Source organism: Anguilla anguilla, chromosome 5, assembly GCF_013347855.1.
Source record: "Anguilla anguilla isolate fAngAng1 chromosome 5, fAngAng1.pri, whole genome shotgun sequence".
In the NCBI taxonomy this organism is placed as follows: Eukaryota; Metazoa; Chordata; class Actinopteri; order Anguilliformes; family Anguillidae; genus Anguilla; species Anguilla anguilla.
This window is the reverse complement of record NC_049205.1, coordinates 1,987,656-2,004,097: the sequence shown is the minus strand read 5'-3', so window position 1 is coordinate 2,004,097 and position 16,442 is coordinate 1,987,656. Positions and strand designations below refer to the sequence as shown.

Genomic DNA, 16,442 nt, shown 5'->3' with positions numbered 1-16,442 from the left:
GCGTTTTCCATAATTCCACAGGCAGCAGAGGGAACTGCGCAGAGCTGTGATAAGGCTCGTCTTATTAAATTATCAAACGCTCCATTTGCAGTAGCATTCTCGCAGTGGCTTTCTCACACGCACCGCATAGATGGGGCAAGGCTGAATACAGAACAGGTCAGTTTAAACTGGTTTTTTTTCAGCATTCTAGAACTCAATGTTCTAGAACTCTGTTCCTTTCAGTCACCAGCAGTGATTGTGACATCAGCATTAGAATGTTCAGCTAAGAATGTTCTAATCACATTATCTGTGATCTCACGCCTTAAAAGGTTAAAAGCAGCTGTGGGCAGTCTAATCTAGCAATCTTCCTTCGCTGTGCTTTGACTGCCTCAGTCTCAAAATGAAAAGGACATTCAGGATATGGACAATGCTCTTTTCAACAGAAAATTAATTGCGTTCTTTTTACCTGTAAGTTAAAAACAGCTTTATATCCAAACCTTTCAGTGCGTACGTTCACAAAAGATCCACGCTCAGAATTATCAACTGCCAAACAACAAAGCTGCTCAAGTACGGTAATTTTAGAGTTTCCGTAAAATAGTGCGGTTAATTTGAGGTCATTTTGAGTACTACGATAAAAGCCCATTAACACAACCTAACACTAGGAAATTGGCCTTATTCAGAGAACATGGAATTAACAAACGCATTAAGGTTCTGAGTCTTGTCCATTAACAATGTGGCAACCAGTCACGTCCCCAATGGCTTTGCACACAAGCCATCCTGCTGTCCTGTGACCATGTTCTCTATCAAAATAAACCGGTAGAGTACTGAGACACCGATCAATTCAACAATGACATTAGTGATTTTAGAGGAAACAAACAAGCTCTCGTTCACCATGCAGACAGACCCAATAGCCTCGCGTTCGTGCACTACAAATGGAAGGAAGAGGACGAATGAACAGAGGAGGAAGAGATGTGAGGAAGGAAAAAGGTTAATATAAATCAGAGAAGAGGGTATAGATCTTATGGCCTAGAGGCCAGCTGTTAAATATTAAGTTATGATGTTGAACAGAGGGAGGGAATCTCCGGCATAAATCCATGTTAAGTCTCCAACACCACATCTCTTACCTCCGCAAAGTATTGTTTCTTTGCTGAGCACCACTGCTCATGGGTAATGTAGTTTAGGTTAAATGAGTGATTGCACTAGATGGAGGAGGAAAAAAAATGTATTTTTAAGAAAAAAAACAAAAAGATATCCAGTTAAACAACACAGAGTTTTGATAAGGACGATGACACACAAACATTCTTTAGGAAGAAAAATATACCACAAAGAAGAACATGAGTAAAAAAAAAGCAATAGTATTTGAATAAGAAAAAAAGCATCCTTCTTCTTCACAATTCCCTCAAATCAGCATCTGCTCTACTGAAGTGGCAATCTGAGAGAACTTCTATCCTCTGGATTCTACAGAGGTTCAAATAATTAACCTTTAATCAACAACAGAAGCAGCATTAGAATATGCAAATAATGCACGCCACACACACCTGCTGCCATACAGTAGCAGGAGGCTAACGGCTGTACACCACCATCGTGAGGGAGGCTACGGCCAATGGCGAGCTCGGCCAGAAACGCCGACAGCTGACCACGTTTGCCACCTCCCACCACAGGGGGCGCTATCCTCCAGTGCTCACGTAGCAGGCGGCACACACACACACCATCCTGCTCACACCCAAGGTCCGTCTGCCGAGGATTACGCGCACTTCACACCGCACCGCTTTCACCGAGCCGCCCTGGCCAATCAGCACGGCCGGGCCTCCGGAGCGACCCCCAGAGGTCCCGAGATTTAAGGCTCAAAACCCGAAAAAATCCCTCCATCCCGCAGCGCAGAGAGAGAGAGAGAGAGAGAGAGGGAGGGAGGGAGAGAGAGAGAGGGAGGGAGGGAGAGAGAGGGAGGCTGCTGGTCCGCTCGTGTAAGTGAGAACATCTTTCTCTCTTTCTCTCTGTGACAGGGCACATTCACTCCAGAGCAGATTCCGTACAGCACACCATCGGCCACCTCGTGCCACACCTCCTGCGGAGACTCCAGAAATCAAGAAGACTTCGAAGTCAAATTAAACATGAATCATAAAATCATAAATGTGCTTTATGTTTATCAACAGCCAGGCTTCAGCAGGGGGTCTCAGCTCTCATTTACACAGCTCGAGAGCCTCAGCTGACAGCATCACCTGCGCCCCTGAAAATTCAAGCCAACCCCAGTGATGGCTCAGGTAAGGTTGCCATGGACACTGCAGCCCTCTGGAAGCCATGACGACCTCACACCTCAGCTGGGAGACTGTCCAATCCCATCGCGAGAGGGCAAGGACCGAGAGAACCCATAAAACTGGATGACCGCAGTTATTAGCAGTAATAAATCTTGCAGTAATACTGAGAATAATAACAGCTTTTTGATGACTTCGGAGTGCTTGAGAATGAAGGTAAGCACCAAGGTGTGATGGGCCGCTTCACTTCCTGTTCACTCCAGTTCAACATCCTGTGCACAGTCCAACAATGGGCGTGCGTTTGAAAGCAGAGGGCCAGCACAGGGACGTTAAGAGCGTGTATGATAAACGCTGCCCGGGGGCCCAATTAGACGCAAACGTGACGCGACCGCAGCGATGAAGACTAACGAGGGGGTGTCCCGGGACCTGACAGCCAGGTCGGGGCGAGAGAGTGCTGTGGGGGGGGGACGCGGCGGATCTTAATGTCACCTCCCCCCCCCGGGCTTTAATTGCTGGGGAAAGGGTGAGGCGTTTGCCACTTTTGTAAGCGCTCCACTGAGACAGCAGAACAGCTCAGCGCCGCCACCCCAGATGCTTTACTGTGAGGAAACGGCCGTGGAGAAGACGCCGTAGACGCCGCAGATGGGCTGTCCCCCCCCCCCCCCCTCGCGGGTCCACGCACGGTAAGACCGCATGCAGCCATGGCCTCCACCGCACGAGTCAGGCTCGCAGTCGATTGAGTCACGCTCGCAGCCGATCGGCCACCAGGAACGCAAGACTCATCATGGAGTTTTTTTTACATTTTTTAAGAGTCAGAACAGTTGCCCTCCCCACCCCCACACTGTTCACATCTAATAAAGACAGGTGAGGAACACAAAAGATCATTTTAAAAAGGCCAAATAAAAAAAGAGACTGTCTCTTGTTTATATATCTAAGAAAAACATTCATTTCGTGTTCGTTTGGTTAAATCAGTAAGGATGACAGATTGCTCTCTCACGCAGCGCGATTTCCCCGAAGCAAAACCGGAGTGTGCTTCTGGAATTAGACTCGGGTGAAGCGAAGTATGTAGTTTGCCCAATTTGGCTTCGGTGGCAGTGGGGATTTTTAATGAGCTAAAATGCGATGTGCTGGTACTGTTGTTTTGTCTTTTTTTCATCATTTTTAATTTGGGCTGTTTGCATAAAAAAAAATGTGTCAAGATATTATTTATTTTTTAATTATCAGCATTAAGTATGTAAAAACAATAGAAGTTCACTCTGACGATGTTCAGAACTGCAGTGATACGGGGTTAAGCAGCAACAGTAATGATACGGATGGGGGGGGGGGGGCGGGGGGTAGGTACCTTAAATCCTCCACAGATGGGACAGGGCGCAAACAGGGACCTGGAGATCCCGCAGGGGTCAGCAGAGGGCGCCACCGAGCCGGTCTTGCAATCCGGAGCCGGGCCCGGGCCCTGGGGGTCCGGGCTCTTTGGAATGGGGTCCGTGCTGGCCCCGCCCCCGTCTCCGCCCCCCGTGACCTCGGCCCCCGGGGGACGGGGCGACGGGAGGGAGGCCTGGTCCTTTGGGGCCGGTCCCAGGAGGAGGGTCCTGGGCGTGTCGTAGAGGTGTCTGAGGGCGGCGGGGGCCAGGTATTCGGACCCGGGACCCTCGGCGGGCGGGCAGGTGCAGGGGGCGTGGTCTGGGGCGTGGCTCGGCGGCAGGCTGAGCAGGGACCCAAACTCCTCCCCCTGGCAGGTGTCGATGCTCCCCGCGTAGGAGGAGAAGCTGCCGGTGTAGGACGAGTGGCTTCCCGTGGCGATGCCGCTGTCCGACGAGCCCTGCCGGCCAATCTCCTGCAGCTGCCGGGAGCGAGGGGGCTTGCCCTGCGGCCTGGCTCCGCCCACAACCGCGCCGCACAGCTTCTCCTCGCCGTGGAGCGCGCCCTTGGCCGCGGGCGGGCCCAGGGACTCCGCCGGGGCGGGGCTCATCACAGGCTCCGCCCACATGGTGAGGCGGCTCCCGATGCTGGTGTCCGATTGGCTGGCCTCGGAGGAGGAGCTGGAGATGCTCCGGTCGTCCCCGGCGACAGAGGTGCCGTAGCTGCAGGTGGAGGCTGCCAGGCAGCAAAACAAATCAGAGAATTAGCTCAGCTCCATATGAAGACACCCGACTAGTAAAACACTCCTGTAAACACTCTCTGTGTGTGTTTCACTGTTTTTTCTGTGTTTGGGAATATGTAACTACTGAAGCCAATACACACAAAAACCGTGATCAACAGCATTACAAGTGAGGTCATTATAACTACAATACAATCGTATTATATCATGAAAGAATGTGGATAAGTGAGAAAATATCACGTTTGCAATTGTAAAAACTATTTAAAATAGTAGCTTCACAATTTAAGAGAACAATAAACCACGAACACAAAAACGTTTTTTGGAAAATCTATCACATTTTAGGCGTGCGTGTGTTTCTATACAGATAATAGGGTGAACATTACCTCACTTGGCACTGTGCTTAAAAATGCATGATTGCACATTATAGGAAGACTGGAAGAATTTTACGAAGCAAACTTAAAATTTCAAATTATTATCATATCTGCAAATAAAACCAGCGCAGGCGAGCATAGCTCTGGGGCACCAGGCGGAAAGCTCAGCATGCATTGCACACACACATACGCAGCGCGTTTACAGGACTGCAATAAATATTATAAATAGCCACCGCTCTACCTGCCATTGGACAGCCTCTATGGCCACCGCTCTACCTGCCATTGGACAGCCTCTATGGCCACCGCTCTACCTGCCATTGGACAGCCTCTATAGCCACCGCTCTACCTGCCATTGGACAGCCTCTATAGCCACCGCTCTACTGCCATTGGACAGCCTCTATAGCCACCGCTCTACCTGCCATTGGACAGCCTCTATAGCCACCGCTCTACTGCCACTGGACAGCCTCTATAGCCACCACTCTACCTGCCATTGGACAGCCTCTATAGCCACCGCTCTACCTGCCATTGGACAGCCTCTATAGCCACCGCTCTACCTGCCATTGGACAGCCTCTATAGTCACTGCTCTACCTGCCATTGGACAGCCTCTATAGCCACCGCTCTACCTGCCATTGGACAGCCTCTATAGCCACCGCTCTACCTGCCATTGGACAGCCTCTATAGCCACCGCTCTACCTGCCATTGGACAGCCTCTATAGCCACCGCTCTACTGCCATTGGACAGCCTCTATAGCCACCGCTCTACTGCCATTGGACAGCCTCTGGGGGGATACAGAACCGCCCCCCTCCCCCCCCCGAGCACAAAAACAATCACAGCCGTCTCCTTCTACACCCCGACCAGCGCTGACGAGGCCCCAGGTGGGGGGGGGGGGGGGGGGGGGCGCGGCTTTTTAATTAAAAACTCCGCGGAGCGTATTGAATTTTCAGAATCTCCGGAATGTTCTCAAGGTTGACTTGAGCTCCGGGTTTTTCCATTTCCAACCGCAAAGTGAAAAGAATTTGAGTCTAGAGACTTTTTTTTATTTTTTTTTGGACTGGGCTTTTGAACTTTATTTATTTTTTAAAAGCAACAGTATATCACCTTTTATACCAGCCAGATTAAAGTCTGGGGTTGAGAAAACTGATCCCTACTCCGGTGTTGATAAGAATGAGACTAAACATTTGAATATCTGAATATTCAATGACCCTGCGGCCAGTAGATCAGTGATCAGTAATGGAGGCTTATTCGGCAGATTCTGCATAAGCCAAAGAAGGCGGACCAGAATAATAAAAAAAAGAATTTATCATTCATTAAGCAGAAAGACAGTGAGGTCTCATATGTTTCTCGAGGGGTAAGAAAAAAAGTGAAGTTGGTTTTGATGGAATACTGAAAGCTGGTAACCATGGGATACGAGGAGGTCACGTGACTGGGTACGCACATCCCCATTGGCTGCCGCCACTGCAGTACCTGTGCTGCTCTGTCGGCTGCAGTGGGACAGAAGGCTGAGCCGCTTCTCCAGCTCCTGGGCCTCCAGGTTCAGCCTCTCCTCCGCGTGGGCCGGGTCAGCGCTGGGGTCTGCAACGGACAGTTCAATTCAATTCAATAAACTTTATTTATTCACCGAGGGTCTGAAAACGGACAACGCAGCCGCTGAGCCACCAGGGACATCTCACCTACTTCCTGGATCTCACAGAATTTACTATGTGCGTGTCAAACTGCAGGTTCCACCCTAACCCTAATCCACAGGGACACCAGGGAAAATAAAAACAAAAAAAGACCAGGACATCACAGCACTGATATCTCACCTACTTCCTGTTCCTCACAGAAACCGTTTATCACGCGCATCTGATTGCAGACTCCACTCCAGCTCGCTGGGCCTGACAGCGGCAGTGTTTTTAAAATGAATCCCGGGGAGAAGCGCTCCCCCCCTCAGATCCCCAACATTTACAAACGAGCCCAGCGAGGAGAAGCTTTCCCCCTGGGCGTGTTCGGAAGAGTCTGACAAACACCGTCTCCTCCTTCCTGTTTCCCTCACTGAGCGATGCGCTCGAAAGCCTTCAAAGTCTGCAGCGATCCGCCATTTTGTAACTGTCTGAAACTGCAGGCGCAGAACAGCAAAGGCCTCGGTCTCTCTCCGACAGCACGGAGGGCAAATGGAATGTACATCTGTTCTGTTCTCCGCACTTTGATTTGTCGATGCCTCACAGTCGTGCGCTGCTGAAAAGCGGACGCACTCCGGGAGTATCTGCTCTGCGGAGGGAGGGCCGCGGGCAGCGGACGCTAACACTTCCTCTCCCTCACTCACGCCTCACAGCTGCTACTGCGATCTGGGAGCCAGCGGAACTCCAGAGGCCATGAACTGCAGAGAAGTGCAGGAGTGGTACTGCCAACAGTGGTACACACAGACACACACACAGACACCCTCTTACTCTCATGCACACACACAAACACACACACGGATGCACACAGACACACACACTGGCACACGGATACACACAGACACATACACACAGGCACACACGCATACACACACACACACACACACACACACAGGCACACATACCCTCTTAATCTCATGCACACACACATATCCGCCCACACACATGCACACACACACACAGACACCCTCTTACTCTCATACACACACACACAAACACACACGCGGATGCACACAGACACACACACACTGGCACACATGCATACACACACACACACACACACACACAGGCACACACACACACATATCCGCCCATACACATGCACACACACACACACAGACACAAACAGACATACATGGGCACACACATACACACACACACACACACACACACACACGGATACACATATTACATTACATTACATTACATTACAGGCATTTAGCAGACGCTCTTATCCAGAGCGACTTACACAACTTTTTTACATAGCATTTTACATTGTATCCATTTATACAGCTGGATATATACTGAAGCAATGCAGGTTAAGTACCTTGCTCAAGGGTACAACGGCAGTGTCCTTACCCGGGAATCGAACCTGCGACCTTTCGGTTACAAGCCCAGTTCCTTACCCACTGTGCTACACTCCGTCCTGCACACACACGCGTACATACAGATGCGCAGTATTTTTATTACCTTACTCTGAAATAACTAGTGTGAGCGTGAGGCTCCTGCTTCATGCAGAACAGCCTCGGTCAGACCCCGCAGCAAAGACCGATAAAAACGAAGGATAAACATGCAGACAGAGAACCAGAAAGGTGGTATGGAGGGAGAGAATAAGACTGAAACAGAGTTTGAGGCGGGAGAGGGGGAAAGAGAGATAGAAAGGGGTGAATAATTTCTCTAATATTGTTCAAAGCTGCCCCGGGACTACAGAATAGAGTCAGTCTCTTAGCCAACTCAAAGCAGGGGAACACCTGGGGGGGGAAACTGCAAGTCAGCAGGTAAACAAACAGAAGGAAGGAGGACAGGGGTAATATAGAGGGAGAGAGAGATGCAAAGAAATGGAGGGAGTGAAAGAGTGAGAGAGGAAGGAGAGAGAAAGGGAGGGAAAATGAGGAGATGAGTCTCCACACTGTCACGAGGGTGGGGGGCGGAACGGGGGCTGGGGGCTGGGGGCTGGGGGGGGGGTCACCTCACTGCGATTGTTTAAACACTGTGCCGCTTATTTATAGCGCTAGCAAAAGGTCACAGGAGAATGCATATCACTCCGGCTTTTGTGCAGCTCAGCTCAGAGCCAGCACCGATAGCTGCGTGTAATTAGCCTTCATCAGAAGCACAGCATCTCCAGCATGCTGGCAGCGGGCAAGGATCTGACCTACCGTCCATCAACACCCCGCTCGCCCCTCTTAGCAAAACGCAAATCATAACGAACAACATGTCATTTCTGGGCCTGGTAACAATGCAAACGCTGCAATAAGACACAGGAACCTGCATGACTTTGGCCATAAAAACAGTTACGCAAATCTACTCCTGTTATTACGGTAACGGACAACAGCCTGAGCAAAACTCAGTTAGTGACAGTGCACAGTTGCATCATCAAAAAATTTTAAGCTTAATAAAATAATAGGAATAAATACAGTACTTGCTACTGTGTTGATCAACCGTTTTCCCTCTCATCTCATTAAATAATAAGAAATGTTTTGGCCTGTTTTCTTGGAAAGGACACAACAAAGTTTTATAGCTACACTGTATTTCCACTAGGCTTCAGTTAGTTTACCACAGAGATCGTCTGTATCATCAACACTCGAAAACACCATTACTGGAAAACTAGACTAACACATTATCATACGTAAGCTTCTTTGAATTTGCATGCACAGACTTTAGGAATTCTCATAAAGTCAAATTAAAACAAATTAAAGCAATTAAATGGTAATAAAGCATTATTCCACTTTACAAGATGTTCTCTCATTCATCTAAAGGTTGAATGCAACGCTGATTACATTTTTTTTTTTTTAAAGTCTATAAATCAATCGTGTCATGTTATGAAACTTTGAGGCATACTGCTGCTACCGAGCTGTTCCATTCATCTGCTTTAACTTAGCATCGCGTCGTCTTCGGTGTCAAGCCTGCGGTCGACCTTGATTTTACGGCTTCCAGGTTCTGATTTCACATGCCGCCGCTGGCGACCGCGACCAGCGCAGGACGTGTTTTCCCTCGTTTTTAACACTTACACCTCCCTGAAAATACCGTCCCGCGCGGGACAGGTGGGGGAGCAGGAACAGGCGCGTGTTATTTCCTAAAAACCGAACGCAGAATTCCATCCCGGCTGTGCGTGCTAGCGCGTAAACACACGCCCGGTCGCTATGCAGGGGAGTGCATTGACCGCCGCACCCCACCGCTATTTATAGCACATTTACTGCAATGAATGTCTCAGTTTAAAAAGGCTGAAGTACTGAACGTGTCACAACCTCAATGTTACGAAATTCCCGAGTTTTCTAGACAGGCAAAGACGAACGCTCCAAGCCGGTTTAACACAGGGGCATGTAAATCAATCGTCATCCTTTAGAACATCATATTGATCCCAAAATGGCTGACTTCCTTGATCTAGTCAAGAGTCCTTGATTAGACACTGCATGAAATTTACATTAAACCGATATAAGGAACAACAGATAAGCAGATACCGAAAAACAACACGTGCCCGAAATGCGGAAATGCCGAAATTCCTCTCTCGAGGAAGAACGCTTCAATAAGCCGTGCGCTTCCAAAGCGCGTCTCAGATCAGGCTACAGCCGTATCATCCAGGACGATTGAAAAACTTCAGCCGGAGCTGAATCTAACTGTCCGCTGGCGGCCGAGCGCTGGACAGGCCCGCGTCGTGGCTTCGGCACGCAGGCGTCACACCTGCACACCTGTCAGGGAGACGCACTTCAAAGTCACCCGAGTCACAATGAACGACTAAACATAGTCCTCCTGCCCCGGAGGGCAAGCCCTTCGCACGCCACGGGCGGCCTTCTTAGAACCGCCAATTAGGCAACAATACCGGGATGAAGGAGACGCGTAAGCCACATGGATGCCTGGGTAATCTGAGCGCGCGAAGCTCCGCCCCTCACCACAGCACACAGACAGTGCGTAAGGGACACTCTCCCGCGAAGGCCAAGGTCATCCTCACTGGAGGTCAGGATGCGACGGACCCCTTCACGGATCGTTTAAGCGCGTGCCTCGGACCGCATGCCAACGCCCTGACATTATTGCTTTTCCACGAATTAAGGCCTGGGGGCGGGGGGCGGGGGGCGAGGGGGGGGGGCGAGGGGCGGGACGGAAAAGTAGTGGGACGCCATGTCGATAATTTTAGTCAGCCCATAACGCAGGAATTTCCAACTAAGTTCAGTTCATAGACACCGAAATATTAGGGATTCCGAACTGTTCACATCATTGGAAAACAGAACCCAAATGCGCCATGCGGGTTTCTTGCTGAGAAACGACCTCGCTGAAAAAAGCATTATATATAAACCAAAGTGCGCCCATGTCAACAACAATAATGGCAGCCATACCTCAAGCCCTCAAACTGCAGGTCTGTGGGCCAATGAATAACTCAGCTCAGCTTAACTCATAATTCTGCTATGTTGAGTCTTAACCCTTTAAGAGTGCAAATGTGTGATTAGAATGCCCTTAATGGAACACTCCAATTCTGATGTAACAATCACTAACTGAAAGCAATGGAGTCCTAGAACACTGACTGAATAACAATTTAAAAAATAATAAAACAACGCAAAAAAAGACCCTACTCTTCAAAGAGTTAAATCATTGCAGAGCCGGTCAAAAAATGTTGTTGTGGCCCCAATTAAACTAGGTGCCAAAACAAAAAAATGAAATAAAAACTGGAATTATGTGGCCCAGGGATGGTTGTGGTCTGCAGAGAGTGTTTATGCCAGAGGCCGGTTCTGCCAAAGTGTGGACTCCGAGCTTGACCTCAACTTTTTTATCTGACTCTCAACTGAGTGGAAAAAAGAAGTCACTTCTCATTCCTGTTTTTTATTCTTTTCTCCCGGTGCAGACCTGCGAAAAGACTGATCATGACGCCGTTGGGCCGGTGCAGCTGGGAGATGACAGAAGGCCTTTCTTTTTAGGAGTAACACAGATTTAAATCGAGTGTCACAGTGTTTTGGAGGAGGTTTCTTCTAGGACTTCTAGAAGAAATGTGTAGTTGCTATATTCGACTGAGGGGCCGTGCCATAATTTGTTGAGAGGCAGTTGTTAGCAAAATTATGCTGAAGAAAAACCTTAACTTTGAACTTTTTCCCACAGCTTGCAGGCAGGACTGCCGCCATGGGCTATGCATGGCAAATTGTGGTCACTCACTCACTCACTCACGGACAACCTTTGAGGGATGTTTTGTGGGACGCATGCGCAGGTGGTGCCAGCTAAAATGTGTCTGCGGAAGTGAGTTGCGCCGTGGGTCTGGAGAGTGCTTGTTTAAATATCGCACCTCTTGACAATTTAATCTTATTCCACATACAAATAATTGCAAACAATTACGGAATTTCATAAATAATATTACTTTTAATGACTATAACTTTTAATATGTTCCTCCTTTCTGATCATAATTATTAATTATTTTTTCTGTTGTGAAAATCCCCTTTAAAGTGTCAAAATGATGGATAACATATGGCATTTCTTTGACTTGTCATATCATGTCATGAAGCATTATAAGCAGCTATGACATGGTCATGAAAGCATCATGAGCATAGAGTCAAACAAAGTTCTACTTCACAAATAAAGTTTTAAGAAAAGCAGCTTCACCTACATATTCCCACTTATGTAACAACGTTATTATGTTTTAATATAATTTCATATTCATCCTGTTGCTGGGCAGCCAGACATTTGTTTCAGAACCCAGCTAAGGATTCGTCTGCGACGAGAGAAAGCGGAAAAGCAAACACAAGAAAATCTCCCGCGTGGACCGCGGCTATTTCAAGATATCCAGCTATGAGTCTTCATTTCACACCTCAGTATGCTCATTCTCACTGCCAACCTGGCTATCCAGCAGCCAAAATTACTTATGAATACATAAATATTCCATTATTTAAATGGTTTTTCGGCCCAGAGATTTGATTTGAGCTGCAAAACATATGCCCATTTGTGCTAGCCTGCCTAGCTTTGCAGGGAAAGAGATACCACAGGCCACTGGCCACCTTTCAGAGTCCATCACCTCTGACACAACTACAGCTGTGCGTCCGGAAATAGCCTCCCCCCGGAAACATGGCTTCTTTATGAATGGGGCCTGCTCTGGATTTGATGATTGGAAAACTGCGTTCATTTTTAGGGGCAGGATCACAGGAGCGATGCCCCTGAATGACAGCGGAGGGGGCCACAGCGGGTCATCACCATAGGCAACCAGGCCTGTAATGGCAGTTATGGCAGTTATGGCAGTTTTGGCAGTTATGGCGGTAATGGGGGTAATGGGGGTAACGGCAGTTTTGGCAGTTTTGGCAGTTTTGGCAGTTATGGCGGTAATGGGGGTAACGGTGGCTGCCGGGGTACTCGCCTGGCAGGGCGGGGCGCAGGCCGAACGGGCCGCGGGTGGGCGAGATGCCGCGGACGATGCAGTCAAACAGGAAGCTGATCTGCTCCCCCTCAGCGCAGGACAGGAAGAACACTCCAGCCCCTGTGAGAGAGAGAGGGAGAGTGAGGGAGGGGGAGAGAGGGAGAAAAAAAAATATATATATGCATATAGTAGTCCATCAGAGAAGACCCACAGAAGCTCCTTTTACAGTCAAAGGATTTTCCAGCACCACCCTCCCCCCTCCCACCTCACACAATCCACTTATTTATTGATTTTTAAACATTCATTTAATACGATATGTATTTGAGCAGGAAGTATCACTGAGGGATCAAAGTCTCCCTTTCGCAAGCGAGACCAGGAAGAGGAGATCATGTTCCGCTGCAGTGAGGGAGCTTTTGGGCGGAGGTCGAACCCACAGCCTCCGCGCCCTTCAGAACAGAGATGTGTGTCGACCGAGTCGTCTGCTAAGCAAATAATCAATGAGGAACGATAAGAGAAACAAGCAGAGAATGTGTGTAATGGAGCACGGTGTAGAAACCGGCCTCAGGAGAAGAGACGCATGCGGGTAATTGTGTGTAAAATGAAAATATCTTCCTTTATTTCGAGATGCTGTGGAAGACACTTTCACGAGTACCCCGGCCGTCTGGGACAGGGAGGTTTGGCTATGAGGCGCTGCACTGGCGGGGCCACAAACCTGTAATGATGTGGACCTGCTTTTTTTTGTCATGGTTTTGGGGTTGTGTTGAGGCATATGCTTTATTCTCATAAATCATCATTTTAAAAACCAAATTACATTAAAACATTTTTGAAGGTGAACAAAAACACAGCATACAGTCCAAAATACCAGCCGCATGAACATCACAGAATTATTTTTACCGCATCACAAAATACAGTTATTCTATTATACGCTAACTTTTTCAAACGAAAATTGTAATAACTGACCTTCGCAAAAAAATACCTTAGATTTTTCAGATTCTAGGTTTGAACACTAGCTGCTTTTTCATAACGAGAGGCTTACAGGCTCCACAAACCTGCCCAGCACAGCCTGCTGGTCTCGCATGACCATTCAAAACAACAGGCGTCTGCTACTTCCAAATGCCAAGGTCCTGTCGAGACCGTTCTGCCACCGCATGGTCGAGTCCAAACAGGTCTCTCAAATACAGGGAGGCCCTGGAGGCCAGCAGTGCTGTCGGTTTATCATTCCTCCCCTCCAATCAGAGCCTGATTTACAGTGCGTGTAAACCAGCTGGCCCATCAGCGACATTATTGGACTACGGACTATCAGGCTGAGGAGAAAAGGCGCCATACCGCTGCCCCCCCCCCTCGCCGTCCCTCCCCCACGGGACGGGAGAGACCCTGAATGCCCCGCGACTTCCAGCAAGATGGCGGAGAACTGCCGCTGGCCTTCCGCCAGCACCGGGGTGGGGTGGAGGGGGGGCGTAAGGGGGGGGGGGGGTGCGTTGGCACACGACAGCGAACGTGTGAGGGAGGGAGGGAGCCGTAAAAGCGTTCATCACAGACCGGGGTTAGAATAAGGCCTGATGGGCTCTGATGGTTAAAGCAGAGCAGGGACCGGGTCCAGCTCCATTAAATCAGGAGCGCTTTTGTTAGGAGCACTGAGAGCACTCAAAGCATTTAGCATCTGTGCTGCTCACATCTGTTTCAACTGCTGCGTCCAGAAGGCACTGCAAGCAGGTACACGCACACACACGCACACACACACACACACAGACACATACACACACACACACACAGACACACACACACACCAGCATGCACACACACACACACACAGTCACATATACCGGCACACACACACACGCGCACACACAGACATACACACACACAAGTTACACATACACGCACAAACACACACACACACACACACACACAAACACGCACACATATGTGCACACACATATGCATGCATATATAAGCACACACATACACACAAGTGCACACACACTCATGGAAGCAGACGCTTTGAAGCACATACAAGCACACAAACACACACAGAATACAACATTAAAATGTAAAGTAAATACCGTGGATTAGCGAGGGAATTCAAAGCGCACTCATTTATAACGGTTCCAATTATCTGCGGGTAAACCCATTTCGAGCACAAACACGCTGGGCAAAAATCCCAAACCATTATGCTTCACAAACAGAGCCTCTGCACACATCCTCCGGATTACGGATTATGAGCAGAGGAGAGGACAATCCCTGTAGTCATATTTCCAGATGTGGATTCATAAAATATTGCACTCTGTGGGGTAATTTGCCCTCCGAATTTAACCCATCCTAGATACTTCAGAGCAGTGCCTGGTACCAGCGCCCAGCTCCAGTCCTGAGGCCAGTGCCTGGTACCAGCGCCCAGCTCCAGTCCTGAGGCCAGTGCCTTGGTCAAGGGTAATAACAGGAGTATACCTAGCCTGGCATGCATGTCTTTCAGTGTGGGAGGAAACCAGAGTACCCGGAGGAAACCTACGCAAACACCCCACATACACCCATGCATGCATGCACGGACACATGTACACAAACACACACACACACCCCAGAAACATGCACACGTGTGTACACACACGCACACTGATGCATGCATGCATGCGTGGACACACGTACACAAACACACATACACACCCCACAGACACGCACACATGTACACACCCGTGCACACACACACTTGAATTTACTCACGCACGCAATAGCACAGGCCCATGCACAACACCATACCGTCATCGTTTGACGTTGCACTCGTGATTGCTGCCTCATATTCTCGTTACTGTCTAATCTCACAGCTGGTCACGGCCGATGAAATAACAGTAACACGGCATCTCAATCAACACATGATTACCGGCCGTACAGAAGAAAAGGCGAAGCACGTAAACCACCCGGACGGCGGAACGACATGCCAAGCGAAAGCATAACTCACACGCGCTCTTTCACTCACAGCTAGCGCGGCATTTCAAACATGCGGTATTAAGATAGCTGGGGAGGCGTGCAGGGTTTGTTACCATACACAGAACGCCGTTTTTAATAAATATTTGAGACGAAAAATAAATAAATAAATAGTTATTCTTGCGATCCCATCGACCGGCATGTGTCTGCTTATTTATAGAGCACGGGTTCTGAATTATGAAATTCAATCCTTGGGGTCTTACGGTTATTTCTGTTGAACGATGCTCCTCCTTAATCATACGGGGTCTTAAAGATAGACCGAGGGATTGCGTGCCCCTATATTTACCGCGGTGTAAGACAGAATGTGATTTCGCCTGTCAGTCAACGGACAAAAACAAATTCAGTGAGATGGAAAGGCTTTTTTATACCATATTCATAACTAATATTATTTTTTTCCCATTACAATATGTACACTTTAGTCACATGATATGTAGAATATACATATACATACACGTTTTACTACATACAGTATTCTGTTATATATGACTGTATTAGTATCTAAACAGTGAATACTAGCAAACCAAAAACACATAACAGATTATTGACTGAAAACTTTGGTTTGCATTATTTTTTGTTACCCACACAGGCTAAGCCATCTGCTCATCAAAATAAAAAAATGTCAAATTATGTTCATGTTTTCCTTCCTTAGAGACAGAGAGCAAAAAAACAAACAAACAATCAAGACAGTTTAGTGAATAAAGGATGCTCCAGTGCAGCATATTTGTTCCTTACTGAGCAAACAAAAACAGACAAGCAGATTTACAGTTGCCAAAAAGTCATTTAATTAC

General features: G+C 48.3%; 1 protein-coding gene across 5 annotated transcripts in view; it reads right to left on the bottom strand.

The window, feature by feature from the left end:
* Positions 1-16,442, bottom strand: part of dok7 (docking protein 7) — a 36,133-nt gene that overhangs the window by 12,740 nt on the left and 6,951 nt on the right. For 2 of the 5 annotated variants that reach the window (XM_035419202.1, XM_035419200.1), the window contains exons 5-8: positions 12,679-12,798; positions 6,166-6,273; positions 3,574-4,328; positions 1,104-1,178 (exon numbers count right to left, since the gene is read on the bottom strand). In XM_035419202.1, the coding sequence (XP_035275093.1) occupies positions 1,104-1,178; positions 3,574-4,328; positions 6,166-6,273; positions 12,679-12,798 (1,058 nt within the window). The remainder of the gene's footprint in view (positions 1-1,103; positions 1,179-3,573; positions 4,329-6,165; positions 6,274-12,678; positions 12,799-16,442) is intronic. The other 3 variants (XM_035419201.1, XM_035419204.1, XM_035419199.1) reach the window with 2 other exon arrangements.